The sequence below is a fragment of the Danio rerio genome, chromosome 4 (assembly GCF_049306965.1).
Source record: "Danio rerio strain Tuebingen ecotype United States chromosome 4, GRCz12tu, whole genome shotgun sequence".
Lineage (NCBI taxonomy): Eukaryota > Metazoa > Chordata > Actinopteri > Cypriniformes > Danionidae > Danio > Danio rerio.
The window spans coordinates 40,132,763-40,154,597 of record NC_133179.1 but is presented as its reverse complement, the minus strand read 5'-3'; the positions used below and the strand labels follow the sequence as shown (position 1 = coordinate 40,154,597).

Genomic DNA, 21,835 nt, shown 5'->3' with positions numbered 1-21,835 from the left:
TGTGTGGAAAAGGAACAATATACAGCAACACAAAGAAAGAAAGAAAGAAAGAAAGAATGCCTGCACGAGGGAGAGGAAGACGAGTACCAGGACAAGGGAGAGGAGTGGGACAAGGTAGAGGGAGAGGAGTGGGACAAGGACCAGGGAGTGGAGTGGGGCAAGGTAGAAGGAGAGGAGTTAGAATGCGTGGTGGCGCTCAAAGAAGGACCAGAGCTAGGGTAACTGATCAGATAAGAGCTACTATTATTGATCATGTCATAAACCACGGGCTATCATACAGAGAGGCTGGTGAACGAGTACAGCCAAATCTCAGCCGGGACACAGTGGCATCCATTGTCCGCATTTTCAGAGAAACCAACAGGTAGGATATTGCTTCTTCTACAGTAAAGTGTAACTAACCATTTACTGTATTAGAGTAACTGTATGCCTTTGGTCTCTAAAAAGTATCTGTATTTTGTCCCTCTAAGGTTTCAACGTTTACCTCCCTCAGGGGGCAGAGGAAAGCTCCTGAATGAAGAACAGGAACTTGCTATTGTCAACATGGTGATTGCTGACAATGAAATAAAACTGAAGGAAATTCAGTCCAGAGTTGTAGAGGACAACTTTGTCTTTGGGAATATTGCAGCAATTAGCTTAACATCAATTTCTCGGACTCTAGCTAAACACAGAGTCAGAATGAAACATCTATACAAAGTTCCTTTTGAAAGGAACAGTGAGCGCATCAAAGAACTCCGTCACCAATATGTCCAGGTAAGGTTATGCAATACAGTCATTACTATAATATACACAGTGTGTTTTGAAGTAAACTACTCTATAAACCTGGAGTTCATTAGTACATAGTGTAAATGCTGTACTGTACATCTATGTGTCTAATTACTTTCAGAGAGTCATGGAGTTGGAGGCCAATCAAGTCCCACATGAAATAATCTATGTTGATGAGGCTGGCTTCAACTTGGCGAAAAGGCGTCGCCGTGGGAGGAATATAATAGGCAAAAGGGCCACAGTTACCGTGCCGGGCCAGAGAGGAGCCAACATCACCATGTGTGCCGCAATCTCCAACAATGGTGCACTCCTGCGTAAATGTCAGATTGGCCCCTACAACACCGACCGCCTTCTCCTGTTTTTAGAAGACGTTGGACAATGTGGCATTCCACCATTCTCGTGCAGTCACAGCCTGGTTTGACGCTAATCCAAGGATGATGTCCCATTTCCTTGCCCCTTACTCCTCTTTTCTCAACCCTATTGAGGAGTTTTTCTCAGCCTGGAGATGGAAGGTTTTTGACCATCGTCCACATGACCAAATGGCCCTCCTGGATGCAATGGATGCTGCATGCCAAGACATCACAACTGAACACTGCCAGGGGTGGATTAGGCATGCCAAAAGATTCTTCCCACGGTGCCTTGCCAGAGAAGATATTAGGTGTGATGTGGATGAGAACATGTGGCCAAATGCAGAAGACCGGGCAGAATAGAGGATTACTTTTTCATTTTATTATAATTCCATTTTTTTCTGGTTTATTTTTGCAAATAAAGTCTGTACTGCAGCAATTCTGTTTCTGTATTTTTTTTTTTTTTACATAAACTGTACATTTTATAAAGCTGCTCTGAGATGGTTGTTTTTTTGTATTGAATTTCTGCAGCAAAAGAAACAAAATGCATGCATTTACTAAACCCAATAACACAAAACTGTAAAGCGGCTTCAAATATAAGGGCAGAGCTGACACAAAATAATGCAGTTTCTGTAATGTCAGCTGATGATAAGTGTTTTTATTGTCTATGTATTCTGATTGACTAAATGTTTCTGTTGGAAGAGAACATGTGTTAGTGTTTTGAACAATTATGTCATTTTGAAACATGTTTATAGTGTTTTGTTAGACATGGTGTATTGTGTTCGTTTATTATTGTATTTTGAAAAGTAGTTTAGAGGTTTAGTTTATAATGTGTGATTTTGAGCATGAAATTAACTGTTTTGCCAATTGTGTGTTTTAGGTGTGTTGCTGCGTTAAGAGTTTAGCAAACTTGTTAAATGTATTGAAAAAAGTGTCATAGCCGTTGTAAAAAACTGTAATGTCTCTGAACAAATGTAGCTTTTTCAGTCCTCAGTAAATCCTGGGCATAAAGTTCAAGTGTCCAAAGCCATTTTGCTCTTTGTGTTTTTTCACAAACCTTTCCATTTGCCAGTACACTCAGAGATGTCTGGTAGGTACGAGTCTACAGTCCCCCAAAGTTCATCCCTATGTCCTCTTAATTAATATATATAGAATTTAGCTCATGACTTAATAAATCTTTTTTTTTCTTTCCCATTTTTTCCTTCATCAAATAAAGACTCCTTTTATCCAATTTGTTTTTATTAATTCATTAATTAATTTATTTTTGTTTGCTGTTTAACAACTTATTTTTTCGAATTCTCAATAATTTTTATAATATGTAAATATGCTTAATTTTATATTTGTTAAATGTCCTTATAATAATTTTTTTTGGCTTCAGATTGTGCTTCACTTACTTTTATTAATTTATTCTAGTGCTTGCTCACTAGTTACATTAAATCTTACATTATGTAATTTAAAAAACATTTCTGTTTTTAATTCACCAGCACTACATGGTGCTTACATCTGATATAACTGTTCAAAATCCTTACTGCAATAGCTTAGAGTTCATAGTACTAATTTAACTCCACATGTTTGTTAACTTAAAGCATTTTTCCAATCAGAAATGCAATTTGTAATTCTCAATCACTTTTTAAGTACATCAAATATTAACTACAACATTTTTGAACTCACTCTATGATGTTCTTTAATGTCTCCTCAGTGTCTATGCTTTACATCTGAATCACTGCTTTTACTACAAATAGCTGTTGGCTTACATGACAGCCTGTAGCTGTCATGTACAGTTTTTAGGATTGCTTACACACTAAAATTAAAAGTAGTACACTATTAGCAAAACCTTACACACAAGTATCAAAACATCAGCCCATATTTGCACAACTCTAAGCACATTTTCAACTTAACACTTGTTGCAAAACTCTACACACAGTGATTTGCAAAACACTAAACACACTTAACATACATTACACACTAAAATCTATCATGAAGTCACTTCATTGCAATACCAAAGCACGGACTGTCAAATCACTGCACCGTCCAACCAATTGGTTCAACACAGTCATCAGGTGTGCAAACACTTGTTTGATTAATTGTAGACACACCAATCATGTGTTTAAGCACTGTAAAATGCCAGTTTCAATGAAAACCATCAGGTCTCAATATCAACACTGGCACACACCATTACAGTTTTTTTGGATTGCTTAAGCACGATTTTCAAAACAGGGCCCATGTTTTCAAAACAGTACACACAATTAGCACAACCACACACCCAATTAGCAAAACACTACAGATCCTTTGCATAATTAAACTCTTGTAAAAACTATACACTTCTGTTTAAAAACCACACTTTACCATAAGAAACACATTTTCACATTTACTATACTCTGTTTGCACAAGTTACACTCTGCTGTGATAAACTTAAAACACTTTTAGCACTTCTACTTCCCTATGATGAGAGCAGGCTATGATCAACAAAGTACAAATATAAAGTAAATCCACCAAACAATACTCAAGAACAATGCTGCACCTTGAAGAAACTCATTTATTCATCAACATGTCTAACATGTTGACATAAGGATTTAAAGTACTGTAACATGTCATTTTACGTAGTGAACTGTAAGTTAGACATCGTCTCTTCGCCTAGCTGAATCTGGCATAAGAATTATCAACATTGCAATGTTGTCCTTAGCAAGACACCTTGGAAAGAAGTGTCTTGAATGTAGAATCTTGTATTGCTGCTACCTCCATCTGGTCACAGGCCTCCTCCATGGTTTGGATGAGGGGTACCTCAGCCTGGAGATGGAGATCATATACCTTCCACCACTATGCTGAGAAAAACTTGACTATAGAGTTGAGGAATGGAGAGTATGCTGGAAGATATAGGACAGTGAAATGTGGATGTTGCTGAAACCAGTTCTGAACCAGAGCAGAACGGTGGAAAGACACATTGTCCCAGACAACAATGTATTGCGTATGATCGAATTGTTTTGCTGCTTTTATGTAGTGCAATTGGTCCAAGAATGTAAGTATATGTGCTGTGTTGTTAAGGCCCATATGGACATGGCAGTGGAGGACCCCATTCTTTGTAATGGCTGCACAGTGTAACTGTATATTTCCCCCACGTTGCCCTGGGACATTGACTATAGCCCTGTGGCCAATGATGTTTCTTCTACTCTGTGTTCACGTCAGGTTGAACCCAGCCTCATCTACGTAAAGGAACTCATGCTGGATCTCCTCTCCATCTATTCGTTAAACTACCTGAAGAACAGTGTCAGGCAAAATTGTGTAGTTCAGTGTAGATCTATTATTACAGTACAGTAAAAGATTATCACAGTCTTTTTACCCTTTCGAAATTGTGCTCTAAAGGCACTCCATGAATTTGTTTCATTTGAATGTTTTTTTTTTTTTTTTTTTTATAGTGTGTGCCAGTGTTGATATTGAGACCTGATGGTTTTCATTGAAACTGGCATTTTATAGTGCTTAAACACATGATTGGTGTGTCTACAATTAATCAAACAAGTGTTTGCACACCTGATGACTGTGTTGAACCACTTGGTTGGACGGTGCAGTGATTTGACAGTCCGTGCTTTGGTATTGCAATGAAGTGACTTCATGATAGATTTTAGTGTGTAATGTATGTTAAGTGTGTTTAGTGTTTTGCAAATCACTGTGTGTGGAGTTTTGCAACAAGTGTTAAGTTGAAAATGTGCTTACAGTTGTGCAAATATGGGCTGCTTGTGTGTAAGCTTGTGTGTAAGCAATCCTAAAAAACTGTAACTACTTGATACAAGTAATGCAAAACAAAACCATAAGGTAAAAGAGTCAATGAGATGGCAGGTCTTGACATGAGGACTCCTGAGTAGCCACAGCATCCTGGGGTAGCTAGCACAACAACTTTTATATAGCCATTGATGAGTAATGCAGGCATCCAATCACGATTTACCACATACTCCAACCTGGAGTCTTGGGATCATCACAGAGTGTATTAATATTGTAAAACTTAATACCTGTCACTCTGCCTAAATCATAAAATATTCATCAAGTTTTTGCATTCTACTCAAAAAAGTAAATGTAGTAAACTAAAAAGAATCTTGAACCTAAAAATAAAGAAACTTTACTATAAAAGGATGCAACACAGGACAATTGAATGGGCTATCTAAACCTGAGGCCCTGGTATACTGCAAACTAACTGTCCTGAAGCTCCACCTTCTTTGATGTGTGGTGTCTTACCAGTGATTTGTTTCTCATTCAGGGAGTCAGACAGAGAACATAATCCAAAACAACACTAGCTACATGAATACACTGGAGAGAAGAGTACAGATGTATCCGCACAAGCACAATCACTTGCAAAAAGATTTTAAGAGGTGCTGTTTGCCAGATGTTTATGAAACTGTTCTTTATCAGCAGCCACCATTGTTTATGGTAAACAATTTCAAACACATTTTTAACCCCACCTACTGCAGTGTAGGAGTGTTGGAAAACAGTATACCAACACTCAGCCTTTTCATACATTATTCAGACATGACACATCCTGAGCAAATGAGAAAATGTTTTGCTGCATTCAGGTCATGTGTAAAATTTTTTGTCCATATGTTTCTTAAGCTGCTCTGAATGAGCGAAACTCAGTAGACACTGGTCAGATCTGTATGATTTCTCTCCACTGTGAATTCTCTTTTGAGTTTTCAGATGCGTTAACTGATTAAACCTCTTGTCACAGTATGGTCACTTGTATGATCTCTCCAATGTGAATTTTCTGGTGCAGTTTCAATTTTGGAGCTGTAATAAAAGTCTTCTCACACTCAAAGCACATATACTCTTTCACATCAGTGTGGATCTTCATGTGTTCAGTAAGGTTTGCTGATCGGTTGAAACTCTTCCCACACTGAGTGCATGTGAATGGTTTCTCTCCAGTGTGGCTTATCATGTGTTGATTAAGGGATGATAATTGGCTGAAACTCTTCCCACACTGAGTGCATATAAATGGTTTCTCTCCAGTGTGGATCCTCATGTGTTGATTAAGGTGTGATGAGCAGTTAAAACTCTTCCCACACTGAGTGCAAGTAAATGGTTTCTCTCCAGTGTGGATCCTTATGTGTCGATTAAGGTTTGATGTTTGGTTGAAACTCTTCCCACACTGAGTGCATGTGAATGGTTTCTCTCCAGTGTGGATCATCATGTGAATCTTAAGATCGCTTTTTCTTCCAAAACTCTTTCCACACTGAGTGCAGGTGAAACGATTCCTGTCTCTCCTTTTTAAATTACCATCAGTCTGTAAATGTTTTTTTTCCTCAATTTTGACATGATGTTCCTCCTCTTTAATCTCCTCATTCTCTTCAAAAAGGTCTGAAATAAAAAAACATTAATTTTCATTAAGTCTTTAAAACTCATCAAAAGCTGAAAAGTTAAAAGACACTGTAAACATTGGCTTCACGATGTAATTTTCATGCACATTAAACGTAAAATAAATCAATTATTTTGTTCAGTCCAATAGTGTGTGCACATTTAAGCAGATTCAATTAATATTTCAATAGTTTACACTTTGGTTCACAAGTTTGGCATGCTGTCCCAGGAGAGAACCCTGAGCTCAAAAGTTCCTTGAGCACTGTGCTCAATTCCCGTGTGCAGGGTGAGAGGGGAGCTCCAAGCTCAGGTAGGTCTAGAGTGCTCCCCCTATTTTGTTAAGAGCTGATGACGGAAAATGATTGTTATAAAGAGAAATGCTGCTAGATAAGAGTTTGACTGTAGTGCTAAATTTAGATTGATCAATTAACTTTTGTATGTTGTAAGTGTGTTTTTGGAATTTGGGAGGAAACCGGAGAACCCATGGAAAACCCACACGAACACGGGAAGAACACGGTAACTTTGCACAGAAATACAGCGGGCCTGTTAAAGGACTAGAACCGGTGACGTTCTTGCTGTGAGGCAACAGTGTTAATCACTGGGCCACCGTGCCACCCAATTAAAAGAATGGTGGAGGAGTAGGGGTTGGAAGGAGGGATTCTTTAAATTGAAGATGACAATAGTGAGAAATATTGGCTCTTTATAGTGGGTTAGGAATTGTCTGATTGGTGGATCATACGTAGGTAATGTAGAACCAGCCATGTTCAATTATAATCACGTGATTCTCTCAAAATTAGTTTATAAATAAACTTCACTTCAAGAGTTCACACTTATTTGATGATTGATTATAAGCAAGTTTGACATGCTGTCCAGGGAGAGAGCCCTGAGCTCAAAAGGTCCTTGAGCCCTGGGCTCCCTCCCATTTGCAGGACGAGAGGGGAGCTCTGAGCTCAGGTAGGTCTCGAGAACTCCCCAAAATGCTCTGCTCGGCACAGCAGCCTCGTATTTGAAGAACCCCCCCCCCCCAAAAGGCAAATGAAGATCAATGCAAAACCTGGCTGCTTGTAGAAGCAAAAATGTGACCAGTGCGGGTGTAAATGGTGTGATAAGAGTAGTTGTTGCTACTGGAGTAGTGGTGTATTGGCAGACAGATAATGTACAACTTTGTGTGCTCCCGGGGCAGTTTTAATTGCATGTACCGGGCGGGAGAGTGAGGTAAATGTAATGATTTGAAGCATGTATGCGTGAGTTCTTTTAGAGAGGATCAATATGGCAGTGTTGAAATGTAGCTATAAAGTTCAGCAGAGTGTCTCTGCTGCTGCACACACGCGGCGTGTGTCAGTATCATGGAATTATTGAAGGGTAACTACACATCCACAGAGGAGATTAAACTACTATGGCAGAGCAGAGTATCAGTATGAAAATTTGGAAGTGTTCAGGCAGAGCTCAGGCAGAGCGTAACTGCTGCAGCAGTGGTGCAGAGGGCAATGAAGCTCAGCGGAGCGTCTCTGCTGCTGCAGAGGTGGAATGGAATTCAATACTGGATGGGAAATACGCCTCCGCAGAAACATTTTAACTGCATTGGCAGTGCTGGGAAGTGTATCAGTAGTGAATGGCTAAATGGAAGTGTATATGAGCTCAGCAGAGCATCCCTCCTGCAGCAGTGGTGCAGAGGGGAATGAAGCTAAGCGAAGCATCTCTGCAACTGCAGAAATGCGATAAAGTCAGTAATAAAAGGAAAGTACGCCTCTGGAGAGACGTTTCAACTGCTGTGGCAATGCTGGGGAGTGTGTCACTAGTAAATGCCTAAATAGAAGTGTATGTGAACTCAAGCAGAGCGTTACTGTTGCAGCTGTGTTGCAGAGGAGGAATGAGGCTCAGCAGCGTGACTCTGCGGCTGCCGAGGTATATTGGTAGTAAGTGTCTGGAGTGTTATGTGTGCTCTTACAGAAATGTTATGATGGAAGTGAATAGGAGAGCTAGACTGACACTGTTGCTGCAGTGGTGCGATGAGTGAGTGAAAATCAGCATATTAAAGAGTTGAGTGAACTCCTGCAGGAACGTTGGTTCTGGTCAATAGTAATGTGGGTATGAGCTCAGATTAAGCTACAATGTTGGTGTAGTAGTGCAAAGGGTGAGTATAGCTCAGTAGAGCTTCTAGAGCGTTGTTACTGCTACTATGTAATGTAATTAATTTGTGGTCCATATGGAAGCAATATGTGTCCCCGCTAAGCCTCTGCGGCTGTATTATTGCAGGGAGTATATACACACACACACATATATATATACAGTCAGGTCAATAAGTATTTGATCAACTTGTGATTTTTCAATATCTCCTACTTAGAAATCATGGAGGGGTCTAGAATTTTCACCATAGGTCCTTCTCAATGTGAGAGCCAGAATCTAAAAATAAAATACAGAAATTGCATTGTATGATTTATTGTAAATTAGTGGGTCAAATAAGTATTTGATCACTTGAGTCAAAAATGCTTAATATTTGGTACAGAAGCCTTTGTTAACAATTACAGAGGTCAAACGGTTCCTGTAGTTCTTCACCAGGTTTGCACACACTGCAGGAGGGATTTTGGCCCACTCCTCCATGCAGATCTACTCTAGATCTGTCAGGTTTTGGGGCTGTCACTGGGCAACACAAAGTTTCAGCTCCCTCTAAAGATTTTCTATTGGATTTAGGTCTGGTGACTGGCTAGGCCATTCCAGAACCTTGATATAATTCATACTAAGCCACTCCTTGGTTTTCATAGCTGTGTGCTTTGGGTCATTCTCATGTTGAAAGACCCAGCCACGACCCATCTTTAATGCTCTGACTGAGGGAAGAAGGTTTTTGCCCAACATTTCACAATACATGGCCCCGTTCATCCTCTCCTTTATAAAGTGCAGTCGTCCTGTCCTTTGTGCAGAAAAACAACCCCAGAGCATGATGCTTCCAGCCCCATGCTTCACTGTAGGTATGGTTTTATTGGGATGATACTCATCATTCTTCTTCCTCCAAACTCAACGAATGGGGTTAAGACCAAAAAGTTCTACTTTGTTTTCTCTGACCACAGGACTTTCTCCCATGACTCCTCTGGATCATCCAGATGGTCACTGGCAAACTTCAAACATGGGTTGACTTAAGCAGAGGAACCTTCCTTGCGATGCAAGATTTTAAACCGTGACTTCTTAATGTATTACTGATGGTAGCCTTGGAAATGGTGGTTCCATCTCTCTTCACAGCATTGACCAGCTCCTCCTGTGTAGTTCTGGGCTGATTCTTGACCATTCTTAGCATCATTGATACCCCACAAGGAAAGATCTTCCTTGGGGCCTCAGTCCGAGGGACATTGACGGTCATCATTAGCCTCTTCCACTTTCTGACAATTGCTCCAACGGTTGTTCTTTTTTCACTAAGCTGCTTGGCAATTGTCCCATAGCCCTTTCCAGCTTTGTGAAGGTCTACAATTTTGTCTCTTGTGTCTTTTGACAGCTCTTTGGTTTTGCCTATGTTGCTACTTAGACGTTTGACTGATTGTGGAGTGCACAGGTGTCTTTATGACTGATAACAACTTCAAACGAGTGCTATTAAATTAAAATCTTGAGCAGAGTGTAGCTGAACTATTTGAAAGCAAAATAACAGGTCTTTGAGGGTAAGAAATGTGGCTGAAAAGTAAGTGATCAAATACTTATTTGACAAACTAATTTACAAATAAATTGTTAAAAAATCATCTAAAGTGATTTCTGTATTTTTATTTTTAGATTCTGTATCTGGAAGTAGAAATGCACCTATGGTAAAAATTCTAGACCCCTCCATGATTTCTAAGTAGGAGATATTGAAAAATCACAGGGTGATCAAATACTTATTGACCTCACTGTATATAAATTTATACATATATACATACATACATATATATACATACATACATATATATATATATATATATATATATATATATATATATATATATATATATATATATATATACACACATACACACATATAAATATATATACACATATAAATTATATATATATATATATATATATATATATATATATATATATATATAAATAAATGAAAGTAAGTGAAATTATAAAGAGAAAAAGGAGTCCTATGCTAGTAGGATGGAAAATAGGGAGAACGGATAGATGAGTGCTGCTTAAAAATTCATGAGTGTTGGTGTTGGCTACTGAGAATTCTTCTCTAATGTTATATTGGCTGAGGCGAAAATATGATTTGAAGGCATTGGAGGATCAACGTCCGAGAGTTTGTATCTGTTGTTGGGAGAGGCGGTTGTGGGCTGCTGTAGTGGCTGCTCCTATCCTGAATGTGTGTGTAGAGAATGGTTCGGGTGGGGGAAGCCTGAAATGCAGAGAACTTCTTTTAGGTGGTTTTTAAACCAAAAAATATGTCACTGGATGGTTAGCTTTGTCAGTAAAAAGTGAGGCGAGGGGGTTATGTTCTTGGGCTCTCCTGTAGTGTAAGAATGCTAAGAGGATTTGTAATGGGTGTGTGGGGGCGACGGAATGTCAAAAATGTAAATAAATTGTTCTTTGCGTCGCTGATCTGTTTTGCTTTGCTTAGGTTCTTTATCCAGCGAGGTAATATCAGATGTGGTGGGTGGATTGTGGGATTGAAATTAGATGTTATCGTTAGTTCGGAACATCTTTAGAAATGCAGATAAAAAGCTAGTGTGAACATGGCATCGAAAATGCGGGCTGTATGAGTGGAAATATATCCTTTGCGTAGGGAGTGAATGCAATTAGAAAAGGATGTGGAGTGTAATTAGTTGTCTGGCATGGGGTAGGGGTTGTATGCCTTTGATAAGGAGGGTGGTTTAGGAATTTGTGTAGGCATCTGAAGGAGACCCATGTATCAATTGTGAAAAAATTGAATCCCACATAGGTAGCTTCAAATTGAACTAGCTTGTATGTTTTTTGAAATGTGTAAATGTGCAATAAATGAGGTGATAGAGAGGATGGAAAAATCTGGAAAAGGTGTTTCATACAAAGAGTGAAAGTGTTTGAAAGAGCTCCATGCAGTGACATATGACTGGAGAGTTCTAGGGGCGACTGCTTGAAGGATGAGAGAAATAGAGGATTCTCTGAGATGATATAAAGGGTGGTTTATGGCAGTGTCATCTGTGAATAGTGAGGAACAGGTGTTGGATGATAAACTTCTGGAAAGAAAAATGAGACCGTGTCAGCAATTTGATTTTTTCAACCTGGTACATGTACAGCAGTTATAATAAATTGTTTTGTGGCTGCCATTCAAACGAGATGTCGTTATAAGGGCATGAGTGACAGCGAGTGTGAGCGCCCTTTATTAATGCATTGTACTGTAGCCTCGTTGTCACAGTGTATAAGAATGCTGGTGGCGAACCACCCGTCACCCTAAAGAATGGCTGCGGCGATGGGATATAAATTGAAAAGTGCAGATCACTGTTCGTTTTGTGGCATTTCCAGCATTTGAGGGGCCAGGATGACACGAACCAACAGTCCTGGTAAAATCCCACGAAACCGAGGTGGGCTGCTTCAGTGAATAATTTAATAACTACTGGTAATGTTATGAAGTCGCTGTAGCAAAAGGTACACCGATTCCATTGCTTAAGGAAAGTAATCTATAAGCTGATTTTGTCACGATTGGGTTTAGTGAGAAGGATTGTGTCTTCTAAACCGAGGACTGTGGTGGAGAGTTGAAGGATGTGCGTAATAAACGGTTGACCTTGAGGGATGATATGCATGGTGAAATTTAAGTGACCGAGAATGGAGAGGAGTTTGCGTTTGGTACATGATTGATTTGAGAAAGATTTGGCAAAGAGATGTGATGCAGTCAATTTCCTTATTTGGATGAGATGCTTGGATTTTTTTAGAGTCTAATTTAATGCCCAGGAATTCAATGGAAGTGCTGGGACCGGAGATTTTTTCCTCTGCTAAAGGAATTCTGAGGTCAGTAAAAAAAATTTTGGGTGATTGCATAATGTTTGTTTGGAGGTGTTGACGTAGAAGAAATGATGAGGAAATCATCTAACAAGTGTATGAGGCAAGGAATTCTGTAATTATTGGAAAGTATCCAACATATGACTTCTGAGAGCATGTTGAAAATTTTAGGGCAACTTTTGCAGCCGAAAGTTAACCGGACTGTGAAGTAGAATTTGGAGCGCCAACGAATGCCAAAAAGGTGCCAGAAGTCTGGGTGGATTGCATGACTTAAAAGGCAGATGTAATGTTGTCTTTAGCTAGCCAGGCATTGCGGCCAGCGGTTTTGATAAGGGATATGGCTTGGTTACTGTCGTGGTAGTGGAGCAAGTATTTGTCTAGTGGAACAGTGCTATTAATGCTGGGGAAAATAGAGTTATGTGGTGCAGAGAGGTCAATTATGAGGCATTTTTTACTAGAACATTTTCGGGTTGCCACACCTATTGGGCTAATGAGATATGTGTCAAACGGCGGAGCTGTGAAAAGCCCGATCATAAAATCACTATCACTCTTTTTTTGTTGACTAGCTGATCAACTGCGTTTGCAGATTGTTTTTAAATTAGGACACGTTGTATAAGGGAGAGGCTGAAACACCTAGGTGGAATCTGTAAAAATAATAGTATCAGCGTGATCATTTAATTGAGATGAGGAATATTCACTGGAATCGATAGGTAGTTTTTATATTTTTCATTGCTTGATCTAAAGATTGGGCAAATTAGTTTTGCGTTTGCCCCACTGCAGAAAGAACAAATATGCAGGTATTTGCAGGGATTTCTTTGGCATCTGCCAATGTTAAAATTATTGCAGATGTCACTGGAAGGAGAGGATGGGAGAGAAGAAGGGAGAAGAGGAGGAATACTAAAATTGGATGGGTGTGGGACATAACTGGTGGATATCCGGGTTTGTTCTGCATTAGTGGAAGGAGAGATGGAAAGGCAGGAGGTAGTGACGTGAAGATTGGAGTGGCAGACTGTGCAGGCTAGATTGAAAAAGACCCAATTATGGAGATCAAAGCACACGGCCCCCCAGTTCGGACTTTTATTCCATTGGTCACCCCAATTGCAAATTTAGTGGAAAATACTTTGTGGTAAGTGTAAAAATGTGTACCCCCGTAGGAGAGCGCAACCATGTAGTCGTTTAACTCGCACCTACTATGGGGGAAGACGAAGCAAATGACGTCTTTGTATCATGCGAATGCCATGGAAAACTCAACTAATGATAGAATGCGCGACTGTGTGTTGGATGACTGTTTTAAAGTGAAGATGAATTTGCTGCAATCCACCTGACAATCCTCCGTGGGAGGTGAAACTGGTAATAATGTAATGAGGTCCATGTCTGCACCTAAAAGAATCTGATTTCTTGTAGTTACAGAGATAGGGGGAGGTTTCAAAGCCAGACTGTTTGGTGGTGCAGAAAAGGTGATGGCAGTGAAAAGTGTGTAATGGGGACATGCTGAAGAAACTTTTGCGGGTAGGGTAGAAATTTGAGTTGGGTCTGTGCTGGTGTGTGCTGTAGGGAGTGTAGAAAGAAAAGAGGGGGGAATAGGATGAGTTGTACGGGAGGGGGGGTGTTGGTTTAGGGGTGTAGGACAGGAAGTGAAAGGTTGAGGAGGCAGGGAAAAAGGTTGATTTAAATAAAGGGCAGAAGGAGCGTAAATATTAGAATGGAAAGGGTTAGAGGAGATTGGAAGAATATGAGGACTTATAGGAGAACAAGAGGGAGGGGCGAGAGGCCAAGAGAAGGAGGGGGGAAAAGTTGAGAAGATAATTAAAAGGAAGTGGGGAGTCCTTGGTTGAAGTCCTGACAGTGTGACATAGTTGGTGGGGACTGGGATTCCTGGGGATGTGGTCCTGTAGGTGAACTGCTGGATACGCTTTTAGTTTTGGATTTCCTTTTTCCTGGTTGAGTGCGGGTGGGTTGAGGGTACAGCTGGGCGATAAGCCAAAAAAAATTATCACGATAATTTTTTTTTCATTGAAGTCGATGTCGATATTTATCATGGTAAACGTAAAATCTTTATATCTATCAATTTTATTAAATTTTCAGAATGCCAATCTCTTTGTGCAGCTGATTAACACATTTTGTGAAATATTTTAGCTGTCTGACTATATAAATAATAAAATAATAAGAGAACAATCTTAATTCAGCATTTACTGTCACGTTTTCAACAACCAAAATCATTACCTACAAGTTATTGGATATTGTTGTTCAACATCAGAAAACAAACAAAAAAACAAAAAACGGTTTGGAACAAGTAAAAGGTGAGTTAATGTTCACAGAATTTTCAGTTTTGGATGAACTCTCCTTTTAATGGTGAGTATGGTAAATATAGGGTGAAATATACATTAATATATATTATTTAGGGATGCTAACGATTGCTTGATAATCTAATGATTGTCGATAACGCTTAAACCGATAGACCTTAGGCCTGTTTCAGAGAGGAGGTTACATGTAAACTTAGAGTATTTTAACCCTGAAATGAGAGAAACCCTGGGTTTTCCGTTTCAAAATGGTAGGTTTGTTAAACTCGAGAAAGCAGGGTAAGTAAAACCTATTTCTGAAAGAGAGGTAACCTTAACTCAGAGTCAGTTACTGTGGTAACTTACTCTGTGAACCTAACCTGGTCGGGAGCAGGTTTTATTCTCTAAACTCTGAGTTTCTGTCAGTCTCCTCCCCTTTTTTCAAGACAAAGCGGAATTTCTTACCATAGCCTTGCGTTTCCACTCACCTATTTTAATGCTCATTTAAGAGATGCGCATAAAAACGATTGATGGACACGTCATGATGCACATAACTTTGGAAAATAAACATAAAAAACACGCACATAACAGAGTAGGATAAACTTTTATTCGATAGAAAAGAAGTGCATAAACTACGATGAAAACACTTTAACTGAACAAATTACAGTATGTGCGTTAAAAAAAAGGTTTGTTATAAGAGATCATATGATGAAAAATTTTGTGGGAATGGACAAACCAGCAGGCTGAGCACACTAACACATCCTAAATGCTGTTTTGCTCATTCATTCTAAAAAGCCTTAATTGTTTCAGAATTAATGTTATTATATTATTAATGACCTCCAGAGTGTCTGGAGCATGTCAAGAGTGTCTGTTCTCCGCGTCTCATTGCTTCAAACACCTCCACAGGTTTATTGTGTGTTAGCATTATCTTCTGAGGCGCAAGTACATTTATTAAATATAGAAAAAAATTATGCAGCTTCTACCGCAGTAAATTCTGCCTTTACTGTTGATATTTGGTGCCCATTTAATCAGGAAGTGATGATTTTGTTCTCTTTGACTCATTGGATGGAAACACTGCTTTATTCGCACATATCTTTTATGCGTTATTCCAGTTTTGCACATACATTTAATTAATATATTTGGATGGAAACATAGCTATTGTCTACATTACAGTCACACAAAGAACAAAGTCACGTACAAGAATGGCTTGTCTTTTTTAATTAATAAAGCTTAACTTCACTGACCTTTAACAGGGACAAGTAGCCTAGATTAATTAGGATTAGTATTCTTTCTAAAAACTATTTTTAGTTCTGCTTACATTCTAAATGTCATATTTAGATGTCAGTGTCAGTGCACTTTTAACTCACGCTGCTCAGACCGCGCCTAGTTAATTAATTAAAATGAAACCGTGAAAATAGTTTAATGGACTGTTTTGGTGCTAAAGCATATTAGCCTACCTATAGCGGGCTTGTTTTAAAGCGCTTCACCTCAGAAAATAAGGATTTAAATAATATTCCACTGCTGTTGTATATTTGCTGCATTTTTAATATGTCATTATTTTAAAGATTATGTCTTGAGCATCTGATTTCTCCACAGTGATTATGTCCTTTGTGGCCCGATGAGGGACAATAGTGGTATTACAGATTTCAAAACAAATATCTTAATATTAAAAAGGAAAGCCTGGCAAAAAATCCTATTAATGTCATAACAAATGCCCTTAAATCATGGAGCCTGTAGAGCAAGTTTCAATTGTTCATCGAGATGTGTTTGAGATTGTCTTTGTCATATCTTTTTTTCTGTCTTTTCGGTGGTTTTTTTCTCGTAAGGCACGGCTTTCAAAATGATCACATGACACTCTGCTGGGTAGTTGCCCTGGTTTACTAACACTTGTTTGGGTCTGTAATTTCTTAGCATCTTCATAAGGATAGTATTGTTTTAAATTATGAAACAGGTTTGTAGTGTTGCCTGCTTTTGATGACACGAGTCGTTGGCGCAGTTTGCAGTGCATGTTGCTCTGTTTAGTGTCGAATAGATACAAATTAGACTACTGAAGTCTAGTGTCATTTTTTGTCAACAATATCTGTGATTCTGACCTTTTTTAGCGTATTTTTTTTCTTACTCCTTTAAGTCCAACTAACATTGTATGGCTGTAAACGTGCACAATCAAAACCTTACATATACAAGGTTTTAAAACCTCGACTTTTTCAAACTGTGGCATACCTTGAAAGCGGTTATCATCCCATGCCCGAGTAGCATAACAAGGTTTTTAGGATCCAAAAAAAAAAAAAGTCTTAGGCAAAAAGATAACAATAGCGGCGCCTGCTGGTATGTGATGAATATGGTCAATATTCAGAGAATTTCTGACTAAGTTTACACTTAAATGTTTGCATATCATCAGCTGGCTGTAATCTACAGAGACCCGGGACGTGATGGTGAGAAATAAAAGTAGGTGGAATAAAGAAAATGGTGGAAGTAAAAAAAAAAAACTGGGTGGGAGAAAAAAAGCTACAGAAGCTAATCTGGGATCAGTTTATCGTACAAAGTGCGTCTGTCAGTCGGCGCATATACACGCATTCACTGGTTCAGAGGTAGCATATGAAAGGCGACGATTGACGCACAGATTTATTGTAAAGAAAGTGAATGCAGACATTTTATTATTAATTTCAGGGTGCTTTTAAATTTTAAAATATATCAGAAATATGGGGAAATAATTAATGATAGGATGATAGTGGGATAGAATGGTAAAATACGGGAAAATTTTGACAAAAAACGGAAGGGTTGACATGAATGAAGTGAACAGGAAGTGTTTGTGGAGAAACAGTTTTTCAAGAGAATGCAAAACATGCGAGGGAAGGCCTAAAAACTTGTTTTCCTATCACTTATTTTTTTCTCCCACCAGTTTTTCCCTATCCCGTCCCTTCCGGATCTCCGTAGTAATACATTTCTTAAGCAGCAAAAGTCATTTTTAGACTAGTTTGTTGGCCAGTTGTAGTCAGTGCAAAGCTAAGTGTTATTGTTCCACTATAATGTCGTCCCACAACATCATAAAGTGTAGAATACTGTACAATATTTTATAATAATTAATTATTTTAGTGTCCATTTCACTCAGCATATTTATTATTGGGGCATCCACATTTTTTGACATACTATAAAACAGGGTTTCTGCAGGTTTCATCAAGTTAAATGTAAGACTTTTATGACATTTTAAGACCATTATGAATGAAATTTTAGACTCATAAAGGGCTAAAGGCTAAGGAATTTTTCAAATGGCCCAGATGGAAAAGTTTTTTTATTTGCCTTATCAAAAAAAAATTTATGATTTAACACATTTAATAATACACTAATAAATGAGATGGGAAATGGGAGACTAATATTAAATAATAAAAAAATGACAAAAGACACAAGAACAAGTAACAAGAAATAAACTCATTCCTGTCTTTCAATGAGTGCTTATGTGCGTTTAGGAGAACCAGGCAGCCCACTCAGGGCTGCAAGATGGATTTAATTTAGTATTCATATTATTAAATATATCTGAATGGGGATCAGATAACGGAGTTGGTGTTTGAGAATGAAAATCAACCTGTTTGTTCCTGCAGATCTTCATGTTTGACTCTGAATGTTTCTTCAATCTTTAGATCTTCACTCTCCTCTTTAATAAACGCCATCTTTATAACAGTGTGGAGATTAGTCGCTTCAGCAGGAGTTTTTCTCTGTGTTTGGACACTTTATCCTGTTTAAAATGAACAAAACAATAAAAATGTCCTGTTTAAAATAAATAAACAATGAACAGAAACAAAATAACTTCTCTTCAACTAGGGGTGTAATGCTATTAAAACCGAACCGAAATATCGTGATACCAAAATATCGTGATACACCAACCACGATACGTATCGCGAAACTCTCGGGGCGTACCGCAGTACTCTCACGCCCCCTGCTGCCCATTGTTGAGGTTGACGTCACTTGTCTCTAACTAATTGAACCAATTTAAACACATCTTTATTATCACATTTGATTAAATTGTTTTAGTAATGATGAGGTTTTGTTCTAAATATTATATTCTAAAGTTAGTATTTTAGTGCATGTCTTGTCATGTGACTTGAGTGAGCATCATACTCGTTACTACTGGATGCAGGATGGCTGCTTCACATAGTACTGAGATTGCAGATCCCCCAGACACATTTAAGTCATCTGTGTGGAAACATTTTGGTTTTCCAGTTAAGTACAGAAATAGAATTCCTGTGAAACCAGAATAATGCCCAAATATACAAAAAAAAGAGAAATATTTACTCTAATAAAAATAATATAATAAAGTAGCAAATTCAAACAAAAGTATCAAACAAAAATTAGTTAAACTCAAGCAAGGGGATGATAGTGAAGACAAACAAAAGAAATAAATATAACAAAACAATTCCAACTCATGAATAACCCCTCTTACCTCGCTAAAACTGATGAAAAGAAAAAAAAGGTCTTCAGCGCTGTGCGCCGCATTCTTCCCTATACTGAATAAAATAAACAAAGATGACCTTCACATCTTACCTGATGTCTTTAACAATACATTTTCTACGTGTTTGCAAAATGGAAATAGTATGACATTTTCCCTATACACCTTACACTAAGAGTGAACTTGAGTAGATACAGCTATATTGTCGGGAAGGAGCGGAGCCAAAAAATAATATACAAATCAATTGAAATAAAAATGTACAAAACTCACAAAATTTCTTAAAGTGGGCAAAAGTAATGCAAAATAATTTTTCCCAAACGAAAGTTAAGCAAAAACAACGAAAATCATAATCATGTCAGAAAAATACACGAAAAACGAGATCAAAAGAAAAAGCGCTCTCTCTCCCGCTCTTTCTGACATGCTTTTTACATTCCCGCACTGCGTCGCCAAATGATGATAGATCGGTCTCCAGACCAATCTGCTGTCAAAAAGGCGGACCTTCAGAAATGACCGGCATGAGCGGGAGAGAGAGAGATCGGGAGGCAAACATACAGCCGGCTACAACCCTAACATTAGTTTCAGACACAACTGCAATGTATTTTACTGGTGAATATGTCATGTAAAAACACTTAACAAACACATTATATGTATATTTTTTCATTAATTTAAACGGAAACCTATCTATCTAAATGAAACCATATAATCATAAATGAGCTTCTGTGTCAGCACAGAGATCAAGCCTCTCATCTGAGAATGTGGATATTATGGTGTTTATGAAGAAGATCTTTCACTAGTCTACACTGCAGTTATTTAATTTTAGTTTACTTAGTTAAGATGGCTGCACTAAAGAGAATAGTTTTTTTTTCTGACTAGTCTATATTGGAGGTATTTATTTAATTTTAGTTGTTTACTCTGGTATCCTGACTGTACCAAAAATGTGATGACAAAGTTAATAAAGAAAAAGTTAAGATGTTCTTGTTATTAAGTGAATCTATTGTCCCTTAGCATTGCTGTTAACATGACATCAACCCTAACCCCACAGCAAACAGAAACCGAACCGTATCGTGGCTCCAAAACCGTGAACCGAATCGAACCGTGCCGTGTCAGATAGAAGTAAAGTTGGTTTTATATTCGCACATTCAGACTTTCCCCTTAATAATATAATTTCAGAAAAGTATTCATTGCAAATTCTAAATAGAGAAATCATAATACCAGCAAATGACTATCAAAGTACAACATTGTTCACAGTCAAATAAACAGTGTTATTGTTGTTTTCAAGCCACACTTGCATGCTAATTCCGATCGAATATTCAAAGTAATATGGTAAACAATATATAGACTGCTAAATGAACGAAAGTGTGAATATAAAACCAACTTTACCTTTATCCGTGTCGGTACACCCCTGTCTTCAACACGTGCTTTATCAGTTTGTTCGTACGAGAGTAATTAACAAAAATAAATCAGGTAAAAGAGTAAGTCTGATTAAGAAACAAAATGCCACAAATGACCCTACCAAAACTAGTTCTCCATTTCTTATATATAGTGATGTATACTTAGAATGGAATGACATGCTGTTTAATAAATTAAACTTTCATTATAACTCAGACTTTTCTGTTGCTTTATTCAAACAATAGCTCTCATTACTGGGAGTACTACGTTGTATAAAGAGTTAAAAAAAAATTTGTCAATAACAGGTACATAATTTAGCATCGGATGAAAACCTGAAACTTTAATCAATCGCTTTATGTTCATGTAAAAGCTTCAAAACAAACCTCTTTCCAGTCGTATCAGTGCAGGAGCGACGCAGCCTTATGACATCACACGCCGCGCCAAAATAAAAGTCTTTAGCTTTTTGTGCCACTTACTGTTGCAGTCATGACTTATTGATACATTTCTCCCTCGTTTTCCACTTTTTCACATACACAGACACACAGACATTCAGTATTAGGAGTTGATCTAAACCCTTAATCTAAACATTTGTAAGACAAATAAAATATTTAAATTAGCCATAGTGTATGCTGTTTTTAAGTTTTGTAATATAACTTTCTAATTAAAGATTGAGGATCTTTTTCAAAATTGTGTTAAAATATTTCCCTTGTCAAAAAATCTTATTGGAATTTCAGTTTATCCTTTAGGATCCTATTGGATCTTAAAGGATTCCTAAAATTCTAATGGTAATTCTGAATTTTTCACTTTGTCCTATATAGGATTATAAAATTTCCACTTTGTCTTTAGAATCTGATTTAGATTTTTAGAATTATTAGACTGTGATTAGATTGTGTTTTCTTTATGGAATTTCCCTTTTTTTATAGGATATTTTTGATTCTGTCAATAAATAATTTAGATCACTATAGTATAGGATGTTTTTTTCCGAAGACCTATGATTTTTGTTAAAGTATAATGATTATAATATGAACATATACAAATTATAAAATAATAAAACAATTCAGTAAACATTATATATTACATTATAAGTAGACATATTAAATTAAAAAAACCAATGAAACAATATGTTTTGTTATTTTGTCTTATTTAATCAGCACCTTCAGTTTTGCTTTTATTTAACAAAAAAAACAGTATTTCTTTTTTTACTAGATAATTAATTACAGTTTATATAGAGTAGTTAATTTACAGTATTTTACAGTGTGTGTGGGTGTGTGTGTGTGAAATACAGTATATGTGGTATTTTTGTCATGAATTGTGTGTCTGCCACCTGGCGATAAAATACATCAGTTTAC

The 21,835-nt window shown here is 37.7% G+C and overlaps 2 protein-coding genes across 3 annotated transcripts in view; one reads left to right on the top strand and one right to left on the bottom strand.

The window, feature by feature from the left end:
* The window catches only part of LOC110439461 (uncharacterized), a 1,085,403-nt gene that overhangs the window by 945,626 nt on the left and 117,942 nt on the right, over positions 1–21,835 (top strand). The window lies entirely within an intron of this gene.
* Positions 5,197–20,920, bottom strand: LOC137490999 (uncharacterized). Of its 2 annotated transcripts, none has more exons than XM_073948005.1 (3): positions 20,478–20,920; positions 18,237–18,386; positions 5,197–6,446 (listed from the first exon to the last, which is right to left on the bottom strand). In XM_073948005.1, exons 2-3 carry the CDS (start codon positions 18,319–18,321, stop codon positions 5,815–5,817), a joined length of 717 nt encoding a protein of 238 aa, XP_073804106.1. In that variant the 5' UTR covers positions 18,322–18,386; positions 20,478–20,920; the 3' UTR covers positions 5,197–5,814. The 2 variants fall into 2 exon arrangements, with proteins under 2 accessions (XP_073804106.1, XP_068076132.1); XM_068220031.2 differs by having other exon boundaries at positions 20,870–20,920.